The following is a 21,255-nucleotide window of genomic DNA, read 5'->3' as shown; positions in this document are numbered from 1 at the left end:
AGAGAGGCCTGGTTACCCACAAGGCTACAACAAGAGCATGCACATTGGAATGGTAACTTCTGAACTGCATCTTGCACCCGCAATTGCCCGAATCACAATTTCCGACTCATCTTTTCTAAGAACCCGTGTTCTAGTAAAAACGATGAAAAGTTGCACGGCATGAACTCCACAGTTTGTTCAGTCATATGTTGAAGCACGAGGAGATAACTTCAAAAGCGTGCCTGGGCACGTTGCAATTGGCAGATATTTACACACCAACTATTCGACGAAATTTCTCAGCCGAGATAATGCTCCTACCAGACCTGCGTGCATGCTAGACACAACCCAAAACCCATTGACGACAAACATACGTAGAACAAGATCAACAGCCGAGACCAAGCACCCGGCCTCACACCCCCGTCGACCCAAACCCGCCCTCGCCCCTCAGAGTCGAGTCCAAGTCCTCGACCTCGACGACATCGGGAGTCATGATCTTCTCGATGATCAGCTGCGCGATCCGGTCGCCGGCCTTCACTTCGAAATCGACATCAGAGTGGTTGAACAGGATCACCCCGACCGGGCCTCTGTAGTCCGCATCGATCACGCCGGCACCAACGTCGATCGAATGCTTCCACGCCAAGCCAGATCTCGGCGCTGTAACAAAAAAAATGTGCAAGCTATTCGATTCAGCCCTCGTCGGATAACCCAAAGCAAGGCAGGGAGCGCATGTTTTGCGGTAAGAAGCTAATGCACATTACCTATTCGAGCATATGTCCCTTCGGGGATCGCGACGCTCAGATCGGTAGGGACGAGCGCTTTTCCTCTCGCCGGCACTTTCGCTTCAGCCGCGCTGTTTTCCATCCACAAACGAAGAAACCCACATTCAGGAATCCCTCAGCAAGGACCGAACCCGAAGCTCTTAAGGAAACCAAAACTCGGGACCACGTTTTCCTACCTCGAAAGATCGTAGCCGGCGGAGAGAGGGGACGCTCTGGAAGGCAAAACAGCCTTCTCGGAGAGCTTCTTCACCCTGAACAGGGAGACCGGCTCTTTGGGGGCTCCCACGCCGCCGCCGTTCTGGTCGAGCTTCGGGATCTTGGGGCACGGCTCTTCGACCTCGGGCGCGTTCTCCACCATTTTCACTCGCTGAAGAAGACGACGACGACGATGGAAACGAAGGCAGCCGCGCGGGGAAGAGCTTGGGGACGCTGCTGGAGAGGTGGAGGCGAGCGCTCGGCTTAAATAGGGGCGACGCTCCTCTGCGAGGAATGGCGCGAAAGCTCCCGCGCAAAAGTTTCGCGCTGAGCATGGCGCGACCGAGACGTTGTGGATGCCCCGACTTGACCGCGTCATTGACATCGTCATGGGAACGTGTTGGCTTTTGTGGGGCGAAAAATTTTCAGCCCAACGTGTCCATATAAGAACAAAGGAAGAAGAAGACGACTTCAAACGAGCAGTTTTGGGCCTAAAATATGTCTGGACTTGAGCCTGAAGTATTTGGATTTGGGCCACCCGCAGAGACGAAGCCCATGATTAGTCGGGAAGAGATTAACTGAAAAGGCCCGAACACCAAGCCCACGTCCTCTAATGGCTCTGAAACTAGGGAAGAGGAAATAGAACCAAAGGAATAAGACTCGGTCTGGGCTTTTCAAGTAATCTCTATTTAACCCCGCCTGGGCTTCGGTTCTGTAGATGGCCCAAATCCAAATACATCGGGCCGATGTATTTGGATTTGGGCCATCTACAGAACCGAAGCCCATATGTGTCACTTGGGCCTAATATTTTTGTATTTTGGGCCATCTGCAGAGCCGAAGCCCCGGTGGAGTTTAACTAGAGATTACCTGAAAAAGCCCGAACACCAAGCCCACCACACGTCCTCTAATGGTGGCCGAGGCCCACCATTCTTCGTCTTCTTCCTCCTCTCCGCAGAGGCCACATCCCACCCGTGCGCCATGCTCTCTGCAACTTCTGCGGCGGTACCCGACTGACACCGTCGCAATTCGCGCACGGAGCTACGGTGCGCCGTCGCCTTCCCCGTCCGGCCGTTATCGAGGTCGAGCCCCTCTTCTGCTCGGTCCATCCGAGCTCTCCGCCCCCCCCCCCCTCCCGAGAAGAAATGGCGCTGAAATTCGCTCTCCCGTTCCCCATATTCGCGCCGCCGTCGCCGCTGAACCCCGGCCCCGCCCCCGGCCCGAACGCGGCCCCGCACCGGCCGCCGCCGACGCTGACGCCGACGCAGGTCCGCTTCTCGCGGTGGAACAACGCCAACGCCGAGCGGTTCAACGAGCGGCGCAGGGCCCAGCAGGAGATCGAGGACGACATCCGCCGCGAGCGCCGCTTCAACTCCGCCACCAGGATTTCCCAGGTCGACGACCCGGCTGCCGCGGGCGGCGACGCGGCCGTTTCCGGCTCGCTGGAGACCTTCCACTCCAGAGGCACGCCGTCTTCTCCGTCGACCTCTTCGATTCCGGGTAAGAAATCTAAGTACTCCAAGGACCGACACCCGGCTTTCAGGCGGATTTCGCAGATCCGAAGAACCCAAGAGGAGAAAATTGACGCTCGCGGAGACCCAATGGATAGGAAGGCTAACGTCGTGTTGAGTGAGGATGGGTTGTCTTATGTCATAGACGGGGCTCCGTTTGAGTTCAAGTATAGCTACACGGAGACGCCGAAGGTGAAGCCATTGAAGCTACGAGAAGCGCCCTATGCCCCTTTCGGGCCCACTACCATGTCGAGGCCGTGGACGGGGCGCGCGCCGCTGCCTCCGTGCAAGAAGAAGCTGAAAGAATTCGATTCCTTTCGGTTGCCGCCGCCCGGAAAGAAAGGGGTGAAGCCGGTTCAGTCGCCCGGCCCCTTCTTGCCGGGCAGGGGGCCGAGGTATGTGAAGACGAGGGAGGAGATATTGGGGGAGCCGTTGACGGAGGAAGAGGTGAGGGATTTGGTTAATGGGTGTTTGAAGTCCAAGAGGCAAATGAATATGGGTACGTTCTGCTATGTGATTTGCTCTTTGGTCTTGCTTGTTTGGTGCATTTTCATTCTTGTTGAAGATACGGTTGGTTCAGCAGTTATGTTAAATGGCAATCTTGCTTGTGCTTCTGGCGCGGGCGCATATTTGCCGGTCTTTCGGTCATATAATGTGCTTGTATTCAGTGCCCAATAGTTCTTCCTTTCTTGCAAAACTTGATGCGGTGGTTTAAGTTGTGATCACCGGTATAATTAAGATCATGGTTCTTCTTTCGGTTTTTGCTGAGTAACCTTATCCTTTCAAGAGCCTCTACTGAATCAGAGCATTGAGGAAGAGAAATTTTCTGTTCTTCTGTCCTTTGAAGGTGGACCTCGTAAATGCCTAATGGTCTTGTGCATGTTGTTCTCAAATAGATCAGGACCTGGTGTTTTGAACTTTAGAGTTTGTGGATTAGAAAAGGCAACTCCAAGTGGGATACTCGAGAATTTTATTTGTGACAAACCTTGTCAGATGCTATGTTTCCATTGAAGGTGTAGTTATTTATGGATGTGCTTGCTTTTTGATATGTGTCTAGGTAGGGATGGTTTGACTCACAATATGCTGGATAACATTCATGCTCACTGGAAGCGGCGGCGAGTTTGCAAGATAAAATGCAAAGGAGTTTGTACAGTAGACATGGACAATGTGAAACAGCAGCTGGAGGTCACTGTCATCTCTCGCTCATTTGCTTTCCTGCATGCTTTCGCTTTTGGAGTGAGTTTGTAAATGTTTTAAGCAGAGCTGTTAGTCACTGTGATAGCTGAAGTTTTTTCTTTTATTAAAAAGTTTTCAGTGATCAGATATTCCTTCATTTTGGGACTCATTCTACCTGCTGTTCTCAATTGTTTACTATCTATCTTTATTATAGGGCAATACGTCTCACTTACGACTTGTGGGTTAGAATTGTATGATATGATACTTAGTGCATTTTTGTGTAATGTGCACTCTGACATAGTTTTCCTCAATTTCATGAATGGACAGGAGCGAACTGGAGGGAAGATCATTTACAGTAAAGGTGGGGTACTATACCTTTTCAGGGGCAGAAACTATAACTACAGAACTCGTCCTCGCTTTCCGCTGATGCTGTGGAAACCCATTACTCCTGTGTATCCAAGGTTGATTAAGAGGGTTCCAGAAGGTTTAACACTGGAAAAAGCGACGGAGATGCGCAAGAAGGGACGAGCACTGGCACCAATATGCAAACTTGGTATACCTATTACCTGTTCTTCTGATAGATCAAATAAAAAGGTCTTTATTTGCAATACAAGGGCTAGGGCAAGACTTCCATTGAATCTTGTGGGGATTGGGGGGGAGGGGGGGATGTATTTCCTTTGGAAACCATTGAGCTGTTGACACTTGTTAAAAGAATTGAATAGTATCATTTTATGCACCAGCAGACTAACTATTCAGTGGATACATATGTTTTACAGGTAAAAATGGTGTCTACTGTGACCTGGTACAAAATGTAAGAGAGGCATTTGAAGAGTGTGAATTAGTCAGAATAAATTGCAAAGGGATGAATGGCAGTGATTATAGAAAAATTGGCGCAAAACTCAAGGTCTGTGTGATCTCTAGTAGGATATATTCTGTATATTTTTGTCTCATGGTTTTGATGGTTAAGATGTGTTGTTCAATGTTCCTCCCCTCCAGGACCTAGTCCCGTGTGTGTTAATCTCATTTGAAGATGAGCACATACTTATGTGGAGAGGAAGAGAGTGGAAGTCTTCCTTTCCAACTCCTGAAGTTTATTACAAGGATTATCCGTCTAGTGTTGATCGTGCACGTGAAGGATCTCCTCTTCCAGTAATCTCAGAACAGGATGAAAAACAGGAAGTTCCTGGGAAAACCGGTCCTCCTTTTGTTCAAGAAAACGAGGTATATGGAGTTACTGATGAAGATTCAATTTTGGGGGAGGTTGATGGAAATAAAATCACTGTAGGCGGTGAAAGCAGTGAAGCAGATGAATCAGAAGGTGCAAAGAGCATCGATGCAGCTGTTGCTATGCCTGATGTTGTAGCCGAAGAATCTGAGACCATGGTGGAAACAGAGAGACTGCACAATGTTTCGGAAGCTTTGCCTGATCAAGTTCAACCAACTAGGTCAATGCCACCTTGCTCGGAACAAGTGCTTTTACTGTTAAGGCAGGCTGTGGAGAACGGCAGTGCACTTATCTTGGATACTAATTCATTGGATGCTGACACTGCTTACCAGAGGGCGGTTGCTTTTGCAAAGACTGCTCCACCTGGCCCCGTTTTCAGGCACCGACCTAGGAGAGCTGTGTCCAAGAAGATTGTGAAGGAAGAAGATGGAAATGTAGATGCTGAAGTCGAACCTTCTTCTACACGTACAGAGAGGGGGAAAAAGCAGAGTGATCTGAAAATTCAGAGGAAAAAAGAATTTGATGAACCCCACTTAAATGTATCACCTCTAGGAAGCTTGAGAGTTGATGAGCTCGCCAAGTTGCTGGCATGAGTTTTAATGCTTGTTGACGTTTGATGGGGATCCATGTATCAACTCCTCCACAAAATTTTGTCAACGTAATTGATATTAATCTCTGTTGATTCTTCACGCCATGCTTCTTTTTCTTAAAAGCAATTCGTTACTTCGCTCTTTTACGTTTCCACTTTTGCTGTGCGTATTGAAATAAAACATACTTTTCTTTCCAAGGGAACCCTCGATCAAAATGAGACGTTACAGGCGAGCATGGTAAACATTCTATTTCTGTTCTAAAACAATTTTTCTATTCCAGACTTATTTTTAAAATAAAAATTCATTTGGTGATGTAATTTTTTTTTCTATTTCTGGAACAAAATTCTAGTTCAAAAATAGGTTTGGAACAGAAATAAAAAGTAAAAATTTTTACTTCTCTCAGAGAAATAAGAATTCTTCATCGCTTGTTATCTCTATTAGTTGGCCACCCACCCGCCGCTTCCCACCGTCCATGTCCCCGGCCACCAGCTGCTGTCCGCGCGTCCATCAAATGAAATTCTATTCTAGGAACATAAATTTTGCATCGTTATCAAACACGATTTTTTGTTCAAAAACTCATTTAGAAATAAAAATAGAAAAATTAATTTCTAACAAGAGTAATTATCATTCGCCCCCTAACTTTCTTGCCTAATTAGCTTTGTACTCACCATCATCATGAAGTATGGAGGATAGTGTGGCTTAAGAAGAAAAGATTGCGCGTTGCTTTGCCAGAGGTGATGGCAATACATGAAGCAAAAGGGGCGACTCATGAGCATCGGTGCCGCTCCTGATTCTTAAAATCTCCACCTTTTTTCTTGTCAAAAGATTAGCTTTACGAGGAGAATATGTTGATTGAAGCATTCCAGTCTGTACTCAGTCTAAATAACGAATTTTCATGATTCCAGTGATCTCTTCATGGAACTTTAAGTTGCTTTTAGAGAGAGAGAGGGAAAGACAACTCAATGCTCCTGGCAAATAAAAACCATGCACGCTGATCTGAAGTTTGATCTGCTTTTTATTTCTGATGGACTATCTCTAGATGAAACTCCTGGGAGAGTCACTCATACGCACATGTAATGTAAACTGAAACCCATATCTTCATGGGCTTTCTAGTTCAGCATAAGCTCATACATAGCTTGATGTAATTGCCTTCCAACTGAAAGAACGGAAGTGCAGTGCAAGGACGTGGGATTCTGAGATACGAGTAGTGTCTTCCATGGGGATTATTTGCTTCCAAACGACGGATTTTATTAGTGTAATCAAGCCATCTTCAGTAAAAACCAGAAGCAGCTAGTCAGGCATTCCAGTGAGGTGCATCGTGCAGAAGAGAGATTCTAGTTAAAGTATCCTCGCAACATGAGCGCCCTGTCCTGGTTTGAGCATTGTTGCAGAAGTCTCTCTTTGGTGGTTGTCACTCTGTAGAAGACAAGACCATTAAGAATTAGATCACTCAGTTCACGAATCAATTGATTCAGAAGCAAAATCATCAAGAACATGCATCTTCTTAGAACTGTCCTCCAAGTTTTAAGAATAATGAAGCATCGTTTCAACAGTTATTGATTAACTTTACAAATAGTCATCAGTAGATCCCCGATTAACCTTGTTGTCTAAGAAAGAATGACAAGAAAACGTTTGTTGCTTTCCAAAGGGGAAAAAAACATAACATGTGCAGCCAAGATCAGAGTCATCATTTTAAGGCCCTAAATCTCCCAATAATTACTACATTCCCACCTAGCATCTCCAAGAAAAAGTACTTGATCAGAAAACGATACAAACAATCAAAAAGACATGGAAATTACATTGACCATTTAGTAGTAGCCATCTATTACGGGCATATGCTGATCTTATACTAAGAGCAGCAGAGCCAAAGTTCCCAGCATCAAGCCAAAACAAAAATTTGCTTGATCTTTTATCAAGGTCCAGATGTCAGAAGATCTTGCTTATTCATAGGGACCTCATGCATCAAGTTTACAAACAAATAGCTGGCAATCTTACGTTTTAAAACTTCAGTTGTAACAAAAATAATGAGTTACAACACCAGTAGATGATAAAAAGGACAAGAAAATCTTCCCGTCCACTTATTGTTTTATTCTATTACGCCCTTGGGATGATACGAAATACAAAAGCCAAAGAATAAGCCAAAACAGAAAGCCAATTTAAAAGCGTAACCTGTAAACATCAACTAGGTCAAATTCCGACATAAATTTTGCATATTCAAGAGAGTGTCAAAGACAATAAACAAGTAGGAATAGGAAAAAGGATGAGACAATTGGCATTTGAAGGGTATAACGATCACAAGGCCCGCAAAAACATGAATGCCCTGCACCCAGAAAGAGTCTGATCTACCCACAGAAAGAACAAAAGTTTTGGTAATTCTTATACGCTCCTGGAGCACCCACGAAATCGTTAGATCTACCGCATGCTTCTTAGTATTCAGATTTCCCATTAGACCCGGACGAGGTTGAGATATAATCTCAAATAATCTGCCCCGAGAGGGCTCAATAACTAGAACCAAGACCTCATAAACTCATGACTTCCATCCAATCCCTGAACGGATAAGTCAGCGACCAAACTCCCAGAATTTCACAAGAAATGCCCAACTTCTCAGCACTAAAAGTTCTCCAAGCAAATGAAGCTAGACGAAAGAATTATAATAAAAGCTGAGAGGAAGGGGGTTTGGCAGGCCGATGATGAGTTACCACAGAACGAGAATGAGCAGCGAGAGGGTCGGAGAAGGCGAAGGAGCGAAGGGACATCTTGGCGATCTCCGAAACGGCGACGTCGCGAACGCCCGGCACATCACTCGTCAAGAACTCGTAACCGGCCTGGAAGGCGTCTTGCCAGAACTTGGGCAATCTGCTGCTCTTGCTCTGCGTGTACACATCCCACATGTGCCGCACTACCTTCTCTCTCTCCTCCACTTCCTATCGAAGAAACCCAAATGAGAAACCCAAAAAAGACATCAACTTTCACAACACCATCACACCCCAGAAAAACAAGAAAAGTGGGTAGAGAGAGAGAGAGAGAGAGAGTACCAAGATGTCGAGATCTTCGTAGGAAGGCAAGTCAAGCAAGTCGGAGGAGAACCTCGCGAGGTTGCCGGCGGACCACTTGAGGGTGACGGAGCCGGTCAGCATCGACCAGAACGCGAGCAGGAGGATCGCGGCCAGCACCCAGAACTTGTACGCGCTCCTGCCGAACAACCTGCTCTCCGCAGGCCTCTCCCTCTTCGACCCATTCGAGCTCGCGGCCATCCCCGCCGCCGCCGCCGCCGTCGTGGGCAATTGAAGTTCGTCGGTGGCCATTGCAGAAGCAGAGAGAGAGAGAGAGAGAGATGAGATGAGCTCTGTCAAAGCTATGGGGTCCCTATAAGTGCGGGTCGGTGGCCTGTCAATTCTTGAAAACAGAGAGAGAGAGAGAGAAATTTTCTTGCAAAAGCGAGGATTTTTCGACGACGTGTTTTTCCTCGCGATCTAGACCTTTTTTGCCGAATTCGTTAGATGGGGAATTGTTTCGTGCGAGGTGTTTTACGAGAAATCATTCGGTTCGGTCGGGCTTCGCAGAAATTAAGAAAGAGAATCATTACGTACGGCGTTTTATGATTGGTCGGGTGCACGCTCATGCGGTGCGCGGACACCCGTGATAGTTCTTCCTCCCCGTTCGAGGTAAAAGGCTAAGGTTTTCAGTGGGTATTGATGCTGAAGAGCACTGTGGGAAGGATTTTGTCAGGGTCTTGTCCTTATGGTATGAATTAAACTGATTAATTATTGGAAGTAAAGATTTTTTTTTTTTTGTTGAAAATTTGCAGAAGTGCGAGTTTAGGAATGCTGTTTACTTCAACTGTGTAAAGGACTCGACACGTATGTCGGAAGTACTCTTTGGCATTTTCCTTTTGTTGACCGTCCAATTAGAAGAAAATTCTGTCTGGTGATAAGTGTCTTAAAAACGACAAACATTTCTCCAATAAACATGGCTAGTGAGTGTCTCGATAGCATGAATTAAATATATCGACTATTATGTAATTACTCTCGAAAATTCTATATTACTTTTTATTTTTTCTTGCTGTTTTCTCATCATGTATAGTTAATACTTTCAGATTATACCATTCCGCATCAAATGCTTCATTAAGTGCGTTTACGATATGCACCGGCATATTTTCTTACTAAAACAAATTGATTAAGTATTTCTCAAAACATTGGCCCTTGTAGGTAAGAATGGTCACGTCAACAAGTGCTCGAGATATTGAATATAGGTTAAAATTGCTAAAACTAGAGGATAGGCGTATAAATACACTTTTTAAAATCGAAAAGAGAGAGAGAGAGAGAGCATATTTTAAGGAGGGAAAAAAAATAGTGTACTTGGAATAAAAGTTTTCATTTTTCCTAATCACATTTACAATATTCTTTTCTAATATGAAAGGACACGGGACGGTGGTGGTCCCACTCGAAATGTGACAACGGGGGTAACGTAGACTGAGGTCGACTATTGATAAACGAGGAACGGACTTTTGTCGGCGACCTGGAGCTAAGACTTTCAATTAATTAATTAATTAATTAATTGATTATTAATTAAAAGTTGTATATTGAGTTGAGCTGCGCAGAGTGATTTTATGCTCGAACGGCAAGGTTTTCCATTTACGCGTACCGATCCAATCGGCACTCCTCCTAACGGCGGTCAACAGTCAACGCGGTTTTCTAAAAACCGAGGTATTGCATCTGCTCCACAAAGAACAAAACTGCGAGACTCTTCACGTAACATTCTGTTCGATCTATATTATTCATTTTCTATGAAAAGATTTCGATCAAAATATGAAAAAGAAAATTAATATAGACGGACATGAAATAGTATGTACAAGAAATGACATAAATAAGTTTAAAATTAGCTTAGCTTAGCTTTTATGCCTTACGGCGACACCGACTCGGAGGAGCAATAAACATGCAATAAAAGAACACCGCCGGACAAAGGAGTTGCATTTGCTTCATTTCAATTTCAATTAAAAACCAAAATATAGAACACAAAAATATAATATAATATAATATAATATAATTAACACCCTCCGCAAGATCAGTAGAGAAACCGCCATTCAAAGAAATTTAGGACAATTTATGAATATACGCGTTGGATGGAAATGCAGCAGATCTTTTAGCTGTTCAACGGATTTCAGTATGACACGTTTTTTTTTTCTTTTCAATTCAACAGTAAAAAGCCTAGGAGGCATAATACCTCCTAAAGATCGTAGACTCATCCAAAAATCGGCCTCCAAAGATTAAACGTTACCGTAGAATGATCATGAATTGACCATTCGCATGAGACAAACAAACAAACAAACAATCGAAACAGGAGATAGCGCGTTGTGACTGAGAACTTTCATCCATATGGCTGGCACAAAACCTAGTGGGTGCCGCCAAGGACAGGTCTTTATTGTGCTCGACAAGTGGAGGGAGACATGTGAAACACTTCAGCACAATCGATTTCAACTTTGCCGTGACAATAGCACCCTGCCAGTCTGTCCTCGAGTGTCAACGCGTTTGCGCCACAAGTTTGGCACCATCCCCAAAAAGATGAGCATTGACACCGCTCTCGTGAACTCAAGAGCATCTGGCCTTCTGCATTTCATGCTTACCCCAATATCCGGAAGCCCCATTCTTGAGCCCACATGGCTAGGAAAGGCTTTTGCTCGGGTTGTCACAATTTCTTCCTTGCTTCTTGCACCATCATCACCGCCCCCAGATGTGAATGTCAATAGCCAGCATTCGCCCAATAGAAACACAAGTTCCGTCACTTCTATTTCCTTGCAGCCCACACCATCGCCACTGCTTCTGGGGCCTTGTGTAAAGGGCCAATGCTCACCCAATAGAAAGTTCTTGTGAATCTCCAATCACTTGTACTTCCCTGACAAGTGTCGTGACCCAAGCCAACTAATCCTACCACAACCCCATTTAGCTCAAGTTTCTATTCCCCTGAGCAAGACATATAGATCGTTTCAGCATCACAACTAGTTTCAACCTACCATGGCCATCATCAAGAGAGTAGCATCAACTCTCAACTAGTTTATGCACTTTATGCACGAGTGGCTAAGCCCACCTTCAGCGATCACTCTGAAATTAAGCCTCACGCCCTAGACCCCAAGCAATGAATATCCCAAGACCACTCCAGATGTATCTTCCCTTCTATATTCCCACGCTTCACCCCAATACTCAAAAGCCCTGATCTTAAGTCCACATAGCTAGAAAAGACTTGCTAATTCTTGCAACCTCTCTCTCTCCAAACCCAAGAAATGCGTCTGCCACAAATTGTCAGAAATCATCTTTCAAGAAACCTCAAACTTCATCATAAGAGACTTAAATTAACAAGTAGACTTCTTCATAACTCCACAAGCATACAGGCAGGATGAGGAACATTCAAAGAGTGACATTCTTCTGCTCAGAAAGATGCATATCAAATCACGGACAAAATCATATGTCCAGACATAATTAAAGCAACCTCATCATTGCAAGAAGAAAGGATAATAAATAGCTTGTGTTGTGTCATGTCTGATTAAATTCACTCACTTTTTCAGAAAAAAGCTTCCATGGAATTGTTCAAGCATGAACATCATAAGAAACTGGAGCTCCATATGAAAATGAGATATGGGAATGGGCAACAAACAAAAAAATTGAGTTAATGCTGGAAGGATCTTTTGAAATTGTATTCCACAACCTCAGACATATTCCACAAGTGGAAGAGGCAGACAATCAACACGGCATCAGTTCAGTCCGCCCGTCTGCTTTTGTCATCCTCGGTACAACGTGAAAGTCCGCATATTCACATGTGTTTTCCAATTGACAACATTAAGCAGAGAGTAAAAATCTAGGAAACGCCAAAAGAGAAAAGGCTCAGTATGCAATTTTCTATTGAAGAAATAGTTGAAACTATAAGACAATGAAGACAGGTCTGCCCGATAAAAGATCCCATTTCCCCTTCTAAATTTCTCTACTTGTTTTCGATTGCTCCAAAAACAAGGACCGGATGGGAAAAAAAAACAAAAGGCTTCAAGAAAGGAAAAATTTAACCACCCTGCACTACCAAAGCTAACGAAACAGGCAGCAAATAGCAAAATCGAGGAAGGATAGGCATCAGACAATAAGCGGAAAAGTAAACCACATGAGATTTCAGTGTGTATATAACTTTTTTATCCATCATTTGCCTTCCCCTCGATAAAATCAGCAAGATTACATGAACAGCAATATATGCACAAGCACATTGCTCCTATATCATATCAACCCACTACATTGCTTACGAATTAAATTAGCCAGAGGTATAATAGCCTCCCTCTGCCCAAACTGAACCAAAAAAAAATAAAAAAAATCCGGCCTTGATGACCAAACACGACCCAAAAAAAAAAAAAAAATCCCACACTACGACAACGCTAATCGCATGAGAACGCACGAGGGACAGCAAGAAAGAGCGAACGCCAGTATCCCGGGTTTCGTCACGAGGCATCAGACAATAAGCAGAGTAATATAGTCAGCACTGCGCATCAGTGTGTAGGATAAGATTCAAGAAAATCATCACTTGCCACCATGACAGAAACACGCGACAGAAGCCCTAAAAAAGCAGGCCAAGAGCAAAAGAAAAAACGAATCTTTCAAAAACCCAAGAAGCTCACAGCGCCAAATCTCGGCGACACAACGATTGATTTAGAAAAAAAAAGGAGTAGAAATCAAGCTTGGATCGAACGAAAGGGAAAGGAGAACGAGGGGGTATCGGTCGGTCCATTTGACACCAAGGCAAAAGCCCGGAGAAAGGAGGGCATGCGATGGGCTGGTAAGCCGACCGTCCTCGCTCTGCGCAACTCCGATTTCTCCCCTCTGCCATTTTCGTCTTTTGGGGGGCCCGAGATCGCCCGCCAGAGGGGCGGGTAAACAGCTCCGCGTTCGGACAAGACGAAAGCTATGATGGAGGTTGGCGGCCGATGAGAGAGTTAGGGTTGCAAAGAGAGAAGGAGATACCGGAGAGGTAGAGAGAGGCGGAGATGGATGTGGAGAGGAGGACCGGAATCGAGGAGGCGGCGCAGGGCGTGGAGAGTGAGATGCTTCGGCGAGAGGTCGATTGATTTATAGAGCGGCTTGGCGGGACTGGCGGAGGGGGGCATTAGGGTTTCTCGAGGGGTTTTTGGGGGAATGGAGAAAACAATAATAAACCGAACCGAACCCTTTTTCAAATCGGGTCTGAAGAAGTCTTGACCCGAAATGTTTTGAGTTTTTCAGATGATCAGAATCGATCCATGCACGCCCCTAGATAAAATGCGTTCGAATCATAAAGCCCAAAATAAAATGTATCATCGGTTGCATAGTGAATTTGTGGGCTTTTGTGTTTAGAGTACACTTTCACTTTATTTTATGCTAGCTATTTGTATTTAAAAAATAGAGTTTCGAATAAAATGATCGAATTAATTTCATGTGTTGTGCTTCTAATGATGTATAATTTGTGTCGGAAAACACCATTAAAGATAGGATAATTGTCCCGATTTGCAAATTACTGGGTTAATTATGTTTTAAGCATATTGAATTGTCTTTAGTTTGACAAAAATTATAGGATCATACTGTTAACTACTAGCCTAAAAGAAGCTTGCCATTATCACACCGCAATATTAAAAAAAGGAATTCTTTAGTCTCATCCACATCCCATGTAGTAGAGCAATTCACACATCAGCTAACTAGAATACCAACAAATATTTATTAATGTGAGAGACATCTACTCTAAAACCCCTCGGGACAAAACCTAACGAGCCCGAGAGCGAGGGGGCAAGTGATAATGACGAATCTGACTATCTGATGAACACACGCAATGTGTCATACCATTGCTCGGCAGTCATTGTTTATGGTCGATAAGCTTTTATAAGGAAACATGTTCCTTCAATAAATATTCTAGGTCATCCATCCCCAACGGGGGATCCCGATAAGGCTTCTACTTATTGTTGATCTTGTTAGGAGGGGTCAATAGTAGTATTATTATGCCAAAAGCTCCACAGCCGTCGGCTCATAAGGGCCGCTTGACCACATGTCTGGACCATTGCTATTTATTATGACATACAATCACGTGTCGTGATAAGATCACTCGTCGACCAACACCCAGCATGGACTGCTTCCCATTTATAAATAAAGATTCTGTGGTTATAGATAAGTTTCTTCGCTAATTTTCCAGAGTCTTATACACACGGAGTTCCCTCTTGCTAACTTTAAGCATCAGAACCAATCCGGATCAAGTACCTAAACGCACTAAACCGTTTCACTGGCGTAGATCCATCTCGAGATGGGATTTCCGACAAATTTCTAGAAGATTAGATCGTGCGTCAACACTCTGCAGCACCAACCATGCCAACATGGAACTCAAGGTTCTAGAAGAAACACATATCCTCGGGGCACATGCTAATGACGAATCCAGTCTGCCTTTCAGCATAACTCATTACGAATGGCTAACTCACGAACAATCAACAGCAACCAAATCCAATCCCTGTCAGAAAGGACCGAATCGAGCATGATCTAGCCAAATTTAGCCAAATATGCTTAAAGGTTGTGATATACAAATTCATGGCTAATTAGCGGCACCATGGCAACTGCATACGATGGGGCAACGGTGAATAGACACTGCAAAACCAGCGCTCTCAGAATCTGCAACTTTCAATTCTATTAGTCCCAGCAATGACTGTCCTTTTCTAAATGTAGAGTTACAATAAATGTCACTTCACCAGGAATCAGAACTAAGAAGCAATGAATGCAACGAAAGGATATCAAGACTCACTAGTCGTCAAAATGCAGCATTCCTTCAAAACACCTTAGAGCATAGGCTATTCTTTGCACATTCTGGTTTAATTGAATAGACAAATGGGGAGAAGATGGTACAAAACGGGGAGCAGATGGTACAAAACGGGGAGCATTCCCATGGGAGCAGTTAAAACAAAAATAAGGGTATGTACAGTTTTGGACAAGATCTGCTCAACTCGATGAGCATTGTCCAAGTGCACATCTCTGTTCTCTACCCTCTTTGCGAGAATGAGGCAACTCGGCCTCTACGGCTTGAGTATCCAATTCCTTAAGAAGCGCCGATGAATATTCCCTTATTGCCCCTGAATTACAGATGAAGGGAGGAATGAGAACAACCAATTATTCCACCATCTCTTCCTGATTTTCAGCATTTGATACCAGGAGGGAAGCCATGTCATCCTCAATGTACTTGACATGACACAGCTCACCACCAGCTTCATCAGCAAATGTAATCTTCTTTCTTTCCTTGTGAACCTTATGTTCCGTCGTAGGATGACAATCCTCAGTTAATCTCTGGAAATTACAATGATATTGTCAAAAAGTACCATCAATTATACAGCATTTTCCAGCCACAGAAAAGAGGACAGAAACAAACCATTATTTTGCAGAAACGGTTGCAGTCCCTTGCCATCATGGAAAGCCACTTCCGCGCGGTTTCCTTCACTTTACTGGCATTTTCAATGGCAGTCTTTACCTGCCGGAGAAACTGGAGTTAATATTTTTAATGTGATGCATTTTTTTTTTTTGAACAAGTCAGATCAGAAATGAATGAAGAAAGAACAATTGCTAAGAAAATCGAAAAAAATGTCACTACAGAAATGAATGAAGAAAGAAGAAGGGGCTCACAAACAATGCTTCTTTACAAATTTTAGAGTAACTATTTTCCTAAGTAGTGGAGAGAGAAGTCCATTTAGACTGAAAAAATCACAAAGGTTGCCGAAAGGATGAAGTAAACAAACCAAAGGGCAAACCATTTTCAAATTGAACTTTAAAAATAGGGTAACCAATGCCATATCAACTCTCAAGCTGACTAAGTTGCGGTCTCTCATCTGCAGCTGCACTAATCCAGCTAGGAAAGCTATAGACTAGTAACAGATAAGTGCACAGAATCAGATATAATGGACCATAACTATAATTTTGTAGATAGAAAAACATATCTGGTACCCTTCCCACAGCATGAGAGGTAACTCATGACAAGCCTAAGAGAACAAATGCATGAACATAATTCTGCTCAATAGAGAATCCCAAAACAAAGATAATATAGACCTAATACACATGTTAATAAATAAATAAAAAATAGAGCAAAAGAATATCCTAAGAGTGCATTACTAAAACTGTAATCTTGATCTGCTCATCAGCATACCTCATCTGTTGTATATTTTGTATTTCCTGTGAGACAGCTATCAGCACACGAGTTCCCTTCCACAATATCTGTCATAACATTCAACTCGGTCATGAGTTTTGTTGCAAGATTGTCATAGTCTTGCATCTGCCTTTGAGAAAATGCAATTGCACTCTGAGAACAACTCTGGCTGGAGTTTACACGTGGTACAGTGCCAGATAAATTAGAATCTTTGTGACTGCCTTTAGGCGGTGATCCTTTTTTATTGCTTTTTACTTTCTTGCGTTTGGGGTTTGGAGGTAGTTCAGCACTTCTGACCAGTTTGAACCTTTCCACTCCCAAAGACTCCGTCTCCATCTGATTCTGTGAGTACACTTTTCCCCTATATCCTGCATATACCATAAGAAATACTAAGTGACAGAAAAAAGAACAGTGAAATGCTACAGCCATCGAGTAATACAAGCAATCATCACAGTCATGTTTGACAAGGAGCTCAATAAAAGCTTGGAATTTATGTTCCTGTTTAAAGAGTCTAATGAACATGTAGCAGCATTTGAAACGGATGACCAGAAAAAAAGAAAAAAAAGAAAAAAGAAAAGGGGGGAACCTTGCTGAAAATTGTTATTCTTTATATGAAGACATTCAGTCATAGTAGAACTACAAGATTGATCATATGACTTGTCATGATAACTGTGCTTATCTTGTCAACAGTCCCGTTTCAAAGATTGCACAGATGGACAATGAACAAGGTTTTATTTAGAGGTCCATATGAAAAGTCCAATATTACCACACATACCATAACCTTCATCATTTGACTCTGTTGCACCCATCAATTTACGCAGTCTTTCCTGAGAAGGTGGAGATATGACCTGACAATACAAGCACTATTTAGAGAAGTAATCACAAACAGATTCACTCTAGTAGCATGACAATATCAGACAAGTACCTTTCTTGCAGGAAAAAACCTCCTGGGTGCACAATGTAACTTCAACTGATCGAAATTTTCACACATTTGCAAGGTTGTAGGATCATCAGCAACATCACATGGAGCAACATCTGTGGTGCAGCTGATTTCTGCATCATCACCAGTACATATATGAGATTGTTTCTCCACGTCAACAGGAGAATCCAAGCAGACATCACAACTTGGGTTCAGATTTGCATTGCAAGCTGAGTTACAATTGCCAATAATGCTTTTGTTAGAAATTCTCTCATGATCATAAAGCATATTCTCTCCAGCATCATCCTGAGATATGCTTATGCCATCTCCACAGGGTTGTTTTGTGGGCTGACTGCTGCAAGAGGACCCATCTGGTTCTTGACTGGAACTGCTTAGGTGTAATGACATAGTGTGCGTCGACAAATAATCTCCGCAGTTGTTGGGATTACCACAAAAGCCATTTACAGAACTTTGAGAAGGGGCTTCAAGGCTGAGGAAATTTGTATGACATTGTTTTTCCTGTGCCTCTGATTTATATATATCTGATTCCTGATAATTCGACTTTGGTACTTCCAAGTTACTGACCACTGAAATGGCCACATCAAGGTTGGACGACTCAGATGCCAACGCGGAATGCTCCATGTCTTCATATGGCACTTTATTGAGAACACAAATCTCAGATTCTTCACCAAAAGAAATCTGATTATCCTGATAAGATTCATTAGGCACCTCACTGGAAACTGTCACAGAGGAGGTGGCTTGTCCATCATTTACAACTTCTAAGGTATCTCTGGGAGCACCATCTCCTCTGGAATCTGTCACAGAGGAGGTTGCTTGTCCATCATTGACAAGATCTAAGGAATCTCCGAGAGGACCAACTCCAGTTTGTGAGTTTGAATCATAGTCATGGGCCTCATCCTCAACTTTTACAGAAATAGACATACGTAAATTCCCTGACTGCAGAGTTGCTTGAGGAGATTGGATCTGTTCTGCTATGACAGATTCTTTGGCACTTTGACATGACAAATCTGCACACTTTTTAGGGGAAACCTTCTTGCCTTTGAAGTTCTTCATTTTGGCTTTCCAAAAAATGAGAGGCTCCTCAAGATCAAGTTCATCTTCCTCAGAAAGAGAGAGAGAATGAACTGCCTTTTTAGGAGAGCAAGAATCATCCTCAATTGAACTGGAATCTTCACACAGCACTCGTTTCCGTTTCTGCATTTTACATCTCTCTTTAATTTGATTCAATGTCATATTTGCATCTAGAAAGCTGTTCTTTTCATCAACACGATCGAACTTTGAACAATTTAAGTTGGATTGAGTTGTTTTTGTTCCCACCAACTCAGGATATAATCCATCTCTGACGTCATCATCATCATCGTCATCAAAATCTGAGACATCAGGTTCATCCTTTGACTCAAACTTGCGGAAGGTAACAAGGTCTTTGACATCTCCTGAACCGCATAAATCAGCAACTTTCTTCAATAAAAGTGATGGCCTTCCACGCGTTACATTTAGCACTTTGGTCACGTGGCCATTTTTAATTGCCTGGATAGAATGCAAGTGGATGCAACTTCTTAACTCCATGCCTTGAAAATGACTTGATCCTCTTTCGAGATTCTAGCAAGCTTTCAAGGTCCTGTGATTCATGCCAAGTAGCAATTAGGAACTCGTTTGATCATCAAAAGGCACATCAATCCTATGGCTGATAAACATTACTCTTAATATGACAACAAGAAGATGAGTAAAATTGAAATTGCATTAATGAAATGAAATGCAATCAAAGTTAGAACTGGATCACGTTATCTAATAAACAAGGTCTGCAGAAAAGCATGCTCGAGCAACTCCATATTTAAGTGCGGCACTTCGAACAGGGGAAAAACACATTTAAGCAGACAGAAAAAAAGGCAAAGAGATGTGGAGGGAGGAATTAGTCAGGAGCTCTCTATTAGTACAATTCTTCATGATCTAGGTCCGAGTCCAACATGTAGTAATCAACTTTAGCGGATTGGGCATGACTCCCAAATGATATCAGGGAATAAAGTGGCCACCGATTTGGAACTGAACCACTATAAATCGACTGCGCATTTCTCTGTCCATGCTTTGATTCCTAATGAACCCACAGATTCTTCTACCATTTGACCAGATCTTCCAGATTGTATTAAAATTCTCTGATCTTGAGCAACAGCTTTCGGATTTTAGTGCTTACGTGAAAGATGCAGTCAATAAGCTAAAAATCCTTATTCTGAAAAGGAAAATCTATGACAAATTCAATCTATAGAAAGTTACAATAAATCAGCTTGTCTCGGGTCTATAATTACTTGTCGAGGGAGTCCAAGTTGTAATTGGCAAGCCATTTTGTTACCATTCCCAACCCAGCCTTTCGTTCATATAAGAATGACCATCCATGCCACCATAACCTTCCATGATGTCTAAAAATTGCAACTTGAACAAGCAGTCTGACATTCTATCCGCAATTTTTCAAGTTCCATTTCCCTTGCCGAAATAAGAGAGTGCAGTCTACTCACTACGTGACGAAACCGATGCTTAATTCTCTGTGAAAGCAGTAGTTTCGCTAGAGCTACTCAACTGGTTTCGCCAGGATTCCTATTTCCTCGAGTCCGATAATCTGGAGTCTAAATCAAAGCTCATAAAAGACCTTAAATCCTACCAGGTGTGGGACAGTAGAGACCTGAAGGCGCATGATATATACGATCCCGAGAGAAAGCGTCATTGTCAACCTAACGACTCAATCATCGAGCATGGATTGAGAAAAAGAAAAGCGCACTATTTCACGAGCTCCGGCTCTCGAGACGACAGCATCGAACTCTCAAAATCAGTCGTCAATTGACAGCAAACCGAAAATCAGGCAGCCTAAATACTCGACCGGCAACAGTGAACGACTGATACGACGACAGCACAGTAACTCCGGCTACTCACCACTGACCGGCGTCGAAGAACGGCGCGCGGATTCGTAGATCCGCCGGGCGGAGCGTCGGGTCCGGGCCGGGGCTTCGGAGACGGGGCCGTGCCGGATTCGGCGCGATCGGCGATCGGAATCGAGCGTCCGCAGCAGATCCGGGCGCGGCGCGGGCTTCCGCCGGAGCGTAGAGAGGAGACGGGGCCGGCACCGAGTCGAAAGGGTGAGGGATCGGCGAATCGGCGAGTCGGAGAGCGCGCGACGAAGAGCTTCAGCTCGAGCTAGCGCCTCGAGGATTGGAAAGGGAGAGAGAAAGAGAGAGAGAGGGAGACGTGAAGGCGCCAACTTTGCAGTCGCGGGGGCGGGAGGCTGTATTTATCTTTGTGCGGGACGGTGGAATGTGATTTTTGGGGGAGAGAGGGAGAGCGCGCGAAATGGTGTGGGCTGGGCTTGGGCCGGTGGGGATGGGCTTACTCCTCGTCTAACATCGTGTATATATATATTATTTTATTTTGTCATTTTTTCAGTTTAATTTTAGAAATATCGAAGGGAAAACAGAGGTCTCCTCCAAAAAATGATATAAAAATATACATCGAGCCATATTAACAAAAAAACATAAAATGAGGATGTATGACTATAAAAAAAGATAAAAGTTTAAGGAATAATATGTAACGGGTTAAAATTTAATGATGAATGTATGATTCTTTTAAAAATAAAATGATTATAAGGCTCTATTTTTTTTTTTTTTTTTGGCAAAAAAGGTACGACAATATTTTCCTAAGAGAAACAGTGGTG

General features: G+C 43.5%; 4 protein-coding genes and 2 non-coding genes across 6 annotated transcripts; 1 reads left to right on the top strand and 5 right to left on the bottom strand.

The window, feature by feature from the left end:
• Positions 1 to 150: 150 nt before the first annotated feature.
• On the bottom strand, positions 151 to 1,323 carry LOC104448747 (deoxyuridine 5'-triphosphate nucleotidohydrolase). The gene is made up of 3 exons (XM_010062634.3): positions 935 to 1,323; positions 738 to 829; positions 151 to 633 (listed from the first exon to the last, which is right to left on the bottom strand). The coding sequence occupies exons 1-3, from the start codon at positions 1,114 to 1,116 to the stop codon at positions 389 to 391; spliced, it is 519 nt and encodes a 172-aa protein (XP_010060936.2). The 5' UTR covers positions 1,117 to 1,323; the 3' UTR covers positions 151 to 388.
• Positions 1,324 to 1,909: 586 nt separating this feature from the next.
• Positions 1,910 to 5,551, top strand: LOC104448746 (CRS2-associated factor 1, chloroplastic). The gene is made up of 5 exons (XM_010062633.3): positions 1,910 to 2,960; positions 3,519 to 3,646; positions 3,965 to 4,190; positions 4,414 to 4,541; positions 4,634 to 5,551. Exons 1-5 carry the CDS (start codon positions 2,096 to 2,098, stop codon positions 5,453 to 5,455), a joined length of 2,169 nt encoding a protein of 722 aa, XP_010060935.2. The 5' UTR covers positions 1,910 to 2,095; the 3' UTR covers positions 5,456 to 5,551.
• Positions 5,552 to 6,444: 893 nt separating this feature from the next.
• LOC104448744 lies at positions 6,445 to 8,920 on the bottom strand. The gene is made up of 3 exons (XM_010062632.3): positions 8,488 to 8,920; positions 8,152 to 8,376; positions 6,445 to 6,868 (listed from the first exon to the last, which is right to left on the bottom strand). The coding sequence occupies exons 1-3, from the start codon at positions 8,755 to 8,757 to the stop codon at positions 6,791 to 6,793; spliced, it is 573 nt and encodes a 190-aa protein (XP_010060934.1). The 5' UTR covers positions 8,758 to 8,920; the 3' UTR covers positions 6,445 to 6,790.
• Positions 8,921 to 12,560: 3,640 nt separating this feature from the next.
• Positions 12,561 to 12,642, bottom strand: LOC120295202. Its single transcript, XR_005552560.1, has one exon. It is a non-coding gene; the product is annotated as a small nucleolar RNA R16 (small nucleolar RNA).
• A 284-nt stretch (positions 12,643 to 12,926) lies between these two features.
• On the bottom strand, positions 12,927 to 13,014 carry LOC120295203. The gene has a single exon (XR_005552561.1). It is a non-coding gene; the product is annotated as a small nucleolar RNA R16 (small nucleolar RNA).
• Positions 13,015 to 15,207: 2,193 nt separating this feature from the next.
• LOC104448743 lies at positions 15,208 to 20,791 on the bottom strand. The gene is made up of 6 exons (XM_010062631.3): positions 20,481 to 20,791; positions 17,547 to 19,179; positions 17,397 to 17,469; positions 16,622 to 16,989; positions 15,854 to 15,952; positions 15,208 to 15,771 (listed from the first exon to the last, which is right to left on the bottom strand). Exons 2-6 carry the CDS (start codon positions 19,125 to 19,127, stop codon positions 15,598 to 15,600), a joined length of 2,295 nt encoding a protein of 764 aa, XP_010060933.2. The 5' UTR covers positions 19,128 to 19,179; positions 20,481 to 20,791; the 3' UTR covers positions 15,208 to 15,597.
• Positions 20,792 to 21,255: the final 464 nt, after the last annotated feature.

Source organism: Eucalyptus grandis, chromosome 6, assembly GCF_016545825.1.
Source record: "Eucalyptus grandis isolate ANBG69807.140 chromosome 6, ASM1654582v1, whole genome shotgun sequence".
Lineage (NCBI taxonomy): Eukaryota > Viridiplantae > Streptophyta > Magnoliopsida > Myrtales > Myrtaceae > Eucalyptus > Eucalyptus grandis.
The sequence above is the reverse complement of the archived record's forward strand: the minus strand, read 5'-3'. Positions and strand labels throughout refer to the sequence as shown.